Source organism: Benincasa hispida, chromosome 4 (genome assembly GCF_009727055.1).
Source record: "Benincasa hispida cultivar B227 chromosome 4, ASM972705v1, whole genome shotgun sequence".
NCBI lineage: Eukaryota > Viridiplantae > Streptophyta > Magnoliopsida > Cucurbitales > Cucurbitaceae > Benincasa > Benincasa hispida.
Window position 1 is genome coordinate 61,397,926 of NC_052352.1, and position 4,754 is coordinate 61,402,679.

The 4,754-nt window shown below is 33.5% G+C and overlaps 1 protein-coding gene across 1 annotated transcript; it reads right to left on the bottom strand.

The window, feature by feature from the left end:
- Positions 1-514: 514 nt before the first annotated feature.
- Positions 515-3,469, bottom strand: LOC120075812 (60S ribosomal protein L3). The gene is made up of 6 exons (XM_039029488.1): positions 3,405-3,469; positions 2,777-2,871; positions 2,366-2,476; positions 1,941-2,245; positions 1,036-1,445; positions 515-951 (listed from the first exon to the last, which is right to left on the bottom strand). The coding sequence occupies exons 2-6, from the start codon at positions 2,859-2,861 to the stop codon at positions 693-695; spliced, it is 1,170 nt and encodes a 389-aa protein (XP_038885416.1). The 5' UTR covers positions 2,862-2,871; positions 3,405-3,469; the 3' UTR covers positions 515-692.
- Positions 3,470-4,754: the final 1,285 nt, after the last annotated feature.

The following is a 4,754-nucleotide window of genomic DNA, read 5'->3' on the forward strand; positions in this document are numbered from 1 at the left end:
TTTTATTCAAAAAGATCTCAAACAAATTTAATTAATAATAAATATTAAAACTAGAGCATGAATGAGTAAATTTAAGTAATTTTTAATGACTTAAAATTGATTTAATAAGTTAATATAATAAAAAATAAATTAATTAATAAATAAAAATATTATTATTGAAATTAATTTTTATTAATTTATAACTTTTCAATTGCATAAAAAAATATAATCCATTCCAAACATCCTATTCCCATTTTGGTACATAACCAAATAAAACATGTACAATGTTTTTAAACAAGAGGAACTCTAAGTAACTAATTAGCACAATTTTTTTTCTTTGAAAAGTAGTGACAATTTAAAAACTAAATAAGTAAATATTAAATAAGATTTCCTCGAGAAAATGTAAATATTAAATAAGAAAATATGAACATGTAAAATTAAATGTTTATTTTTGTCATTATAGCGCAAGCTAAAAGCCTAAATCACAAACCAAGACTTCATTGTGCTACCATTAAAACAAGAGGTAGAAGGTAACTGAAATGTCAACATGGTAGAAGGTGAAATCAAGTCTCATTAATAGCAAACTGTAAGTTCAAAATTTAAGTTTAATAACAATAACACCTCAACTACTCAGAATCCTCAAAATAACATAAATAAACAACAAAAATTCATTGGTGATAGGAACAACCAGAAATAAAGAAGGGCAGCTAAAGTTAAGCCTTGACACGACCATAGAACTTCTGCTTCTCCTGTGTTGTCTGGAAGCGTCCATGGCCAAACTTAGAGGATGTATCGATGAACTTAAGTTTGATCTCCTCGAGAGCCACACGGGAAGTTTGTTTGAGAAGAGACTGACGAAGGGTGATGACCCTCTTCTTGGGTCCAACACAGCCTCCCTTAATCATCAAGTAGTCACTCTTGACAATACCGTAGTGAGGGAAACCACCAATTGGAGTAATGTCCTTCTCGGTCCTGTTTCAAACAAAATGTAGATAAGAAAAGACCATATACGAGAGCTAATACAAAATTGCTTTCCAACTCGCATAGCAAGCTAACCTGTCAAATTCAGTGATGGCGGAATGTGATTCCTGCCCTGTCTTTCCAATTTTGTAGATCTTTTTGTTCATTTCAGTTCGGTGGTGGTATCCATTCTGACCAGCCCTCGCAACAGTAAATGACACTCTAGCAGGATGCCAAGCACCAATACAAGCCACCTTCCTAAGACCCCTGTGTGTCTTACGGGGGAGACGTGTAACACCCCAACGAGTGACGACACCTTCATAACCTTTACCCTTGGTCACACCAATGAGGTCAATCATCTCATCTTTCTGGAAAACAGCTTCTACTGGAACTTGCTTCTCAAAGAACCCATAAGCATAGTCCACCTTCTGAGCAATTGTACCACCGTTAACCTGGATCTCCATCAGGTGTGCTTTCTTTTGCTTCAATCCCTTCATCTTGGTAATCTACAAAACAATGAATTTTAATTAGCGTCCTTAAAAGGCAGCTAGCATGAATATGTCAACAGTCCGAAACAACCTGACCAGTTAACCAAATTTCAATATGATATAAAAGGATAACTAAGTTAAGCAAAAGCAAGCATTAATAGAGTAAACCAACTAATAGTCATAAACCATTAAATACAATACAGAACTGTGGTTTGGTATTGTTAAATAAAATGAGAACAGAATAGGCAACAAAATCTTCATATGAGCAAGAGAAATTAGTCTATCGACAGCCTTAATATTCAAGGGCAATCAGACCCAGAAGAGCAAGAGAAATATATAAATCTGTAGTTTGCACAAATAGACTAACACACAAATTAAAATAAACAAAGAATTGAAAGTCTCATACAATAGAAAACTGAATCGGAATATGCTCATCCTTATATTAATCAGATTTCTTATCTACAATGAAGATAAACATAGGGTAGTTAGTTGTATTCACTTCCACTTCATTACCTGAGTATGGGCCAAGACACGGATCACAGACGCATATTTCTTCAGCTTCTCAAGCTTCTCCTGGATGGTCTTCTTTCCCTCGTCAGTTTCATATTGTTTGGAGTACTTAGAGAAAGCCCTCTTCTTAGACTTGCACCAGTTTTTATAAAACCTCCTCCTTACTTCCTCGCTCAAATGCTGAGCCCATACAGTGCCCAGAGTGCGAAGACCACGTGGGGTCTTTACATATCCAACAACACCAACAATCACCATTGGTGGTGTCTCAATTATTGTCACAGGCTCACATGTCTCCTTCTTGTGAAGTTCTACAAAATAAACACAGAAAAAAGCCCAAAGTTCTCAATTATTGTCACAGGCTCAATTTGAAGCAAGCTCATTCAAACAAGGTCCCCCAAATAGATTAGTGAATTCAAAGCTATACGTACTTGATCCTGGCTTCTCAACCTCCCTGACAATGTGTGTCATTCCAGCCTTGTAACCCAAAAAGGCAGTCAACCTGCATGGCTTGCTTGCGTCATCCTTTGGGAAAGCCTTCACTGCAGATTGGAAAACAAATAAAGAAAACCTCAATTCGATATTACAATAGAATACTAAAATGAACAAATGTTGAACATGTCTCAAAAAGGACAGTTGTAAAATTAATAATATTGAGTATAGAATTAAACAACAAGAGAAAAATTAGGCAGGACCAAGTATTCCATAATGTGAATCATAAATTTAAAAATTAAAATTGCAAGCATCAGCGAATTATGATATCAGTCTTTAGTTGTATTAAACAAGATACACTTACGTTCAAATATGATGTTTCAACCTAGACAAAACCCCAAAAACAATACCTTTTCCCCGGTGACGAGCTGCTCGCTTCCTTGGAAGAAATCCAAGGGACCCGTGCCTTGGGTGCTCAAATTTCCTGTGAGACATCTTTTTCTTCCTTCACATAACAAACAAACAAACATTTAATCAATATTAAAGAATCTATCTAATCAATAACACAATAAGTCTAGATAAAAACTACAACCCACAATCAAAACTAAGGAACCCGAAGTTGAAAGCTTTTTTTAATCTGATGTAACCAACTCCTACAAGCAAATCTACATTAGCGAATACGTCAGAACATAAAATTACTTATAGTAAAACTCAGTGTTCAAAATCCAAAATGTTGCTAGGGTGCACTTGAACAAATCGGGAAACAAGATCATTCTCATAACAATATAACCACAGAAGAGAACATAACAATAGATTGTTAAGCAAAAACCAAAGAAAAAATCCTGAAGTCACTACATTTTCTAAACCTTAACAGAATCCAAAAGCGAAAATGACTAGAAACAAAGAGACATCATCTTCACAGAAAAGCCCAGACAGGAAATAATAACAAGAAACCAAGTAGTTTAAACCATTCAAATCAGAGATGATAAGTAGGGTTAGGGAGAAAAAGAGAGCGAAGGAGAAAGAAAGAACCCGTACTTCCCCTGCGGCTACTGCAACTGCACAAGGCGAATGAAAAACCCTAGATATCATAATATATAGGTAACAATATTTGTAAGAAACCCCAAAACTTTCTTCAATTATACATCGACCCCTGATTAAAAAAACCTGGGCCTATAAGCAGAAATAAGTTGTAATGGGCCGAAACTACGGCCCATTTACAAAAAGCCCACCGGAATGTAATTTTAGGGCAACGCGCATATAAAAGGACTCAAATCGAAGCGTCTCCTTCTTCATGGGATCGATCTGTTTTGAAAATTAGGGTTTAGGGTTTTTCGAAGAGGGAATGATGAGAAGTCTCAGTGCTTGAGCAAAGCGGCTAATTGGTTTTGGTTGCGATGTGCCTGCACCTTATTCCACACGAGATTTCTGACTCTCTTCTCTTCAGTTTTTTTACTTCTTGTTCTTGATCTGTTGTTGAATCTGTTTGTAGGATTAGAATCGAAGTGATAAAATGGTTGAAGTTTAGTTCTTGATCGGGAGAAGAACTCTAATTTTATTTCCTAATTTTTCGATTTGTCGATTTTTTAAGGGTTTTTTTGATTCGTTGTTTTAGGGTAATTCTTGAGTTCTTCTCTGATCTGTAATGAAATAGAGTGGTTAGGGTTTGAAATTTGCCGCAGTTCATGATTGATCTGTAACGAAATTTAGTGGTTACAGTGTGAATGGTTTTGTTCGAAACCTTTTTTTAGATGAATTCCGATTCAAAATGTGCAGAAAATTATCTTATAAGTACTTATAAGGGCCTGGTTTGGTAGTCCAAAAAGTACTTTTAAAAAAATAAAATTTGATTAAAATTACAACCATTTTATTTAATAAATATACAGATTATTAGAAATGTGAAGAATTTTTTATAAAAAAAAATAAATAAATCAAATGGGGCTAAATAGTTCATTGTTATTATATAAAATGTTTATTTTTTATAAAATGCATATTAAATATGAGAAAATAAAAATAAAATCATTATTTTAAATATTTGTTGAAAAGAAAGGCAAATTTCATGTAATTATTCTTCCGTAAAATTTGAGAAAAGAAGACATGAGAGAAATGGTTTGTGGTTTTAAATTTTTTGTTTTTGGGGAAAAAAAATACCTTTAAATCAAGGTTTAAAATATTGACTAGTGTGGATTAGGTTGGGTTGAAAAAAATTTTAGATTCAATTCAATTGTTCGGCTTATAAATTTTTGAAATTAAAAATAGTAAAATAAATTTATATAATAAAAATTATTAATTGGTGAATGACAAAACTATCCAAAACAACAAAATATTTCAAAACAACATAATACCACAAATACATTCTATCTAAAGAGATAGATGTCTATTTTATAA

What these genes read in the sequence shown, in the direction of transcription:
- LOC120075812 (XM_039029488.1), bottom strand. Translation starts at nt 2,861, where the DNA reads ATGTCTCACAGGAAATTTGAGCACCCAAGGCACGGGTCCCTTGGATTT. An exon ending in AGCTCGTCACCGGGGAAAAG is followed by an intron (nt 2,477 to 2,776) that starts GTATTGTTTTTG and finishes TCCAATCTGCAG; the next exon opens with TGAAGGCTTTCCCAAAGGAT. An exon ending in GTGTCTTGGCCCATACTCAG is followed by an intron (nt 1,446 to 1,940) that starts GTAATGAAGTGG and finishes ATTGTTTTGTAG; the next exon opens with ATTACCAAGATGAAGGGATT.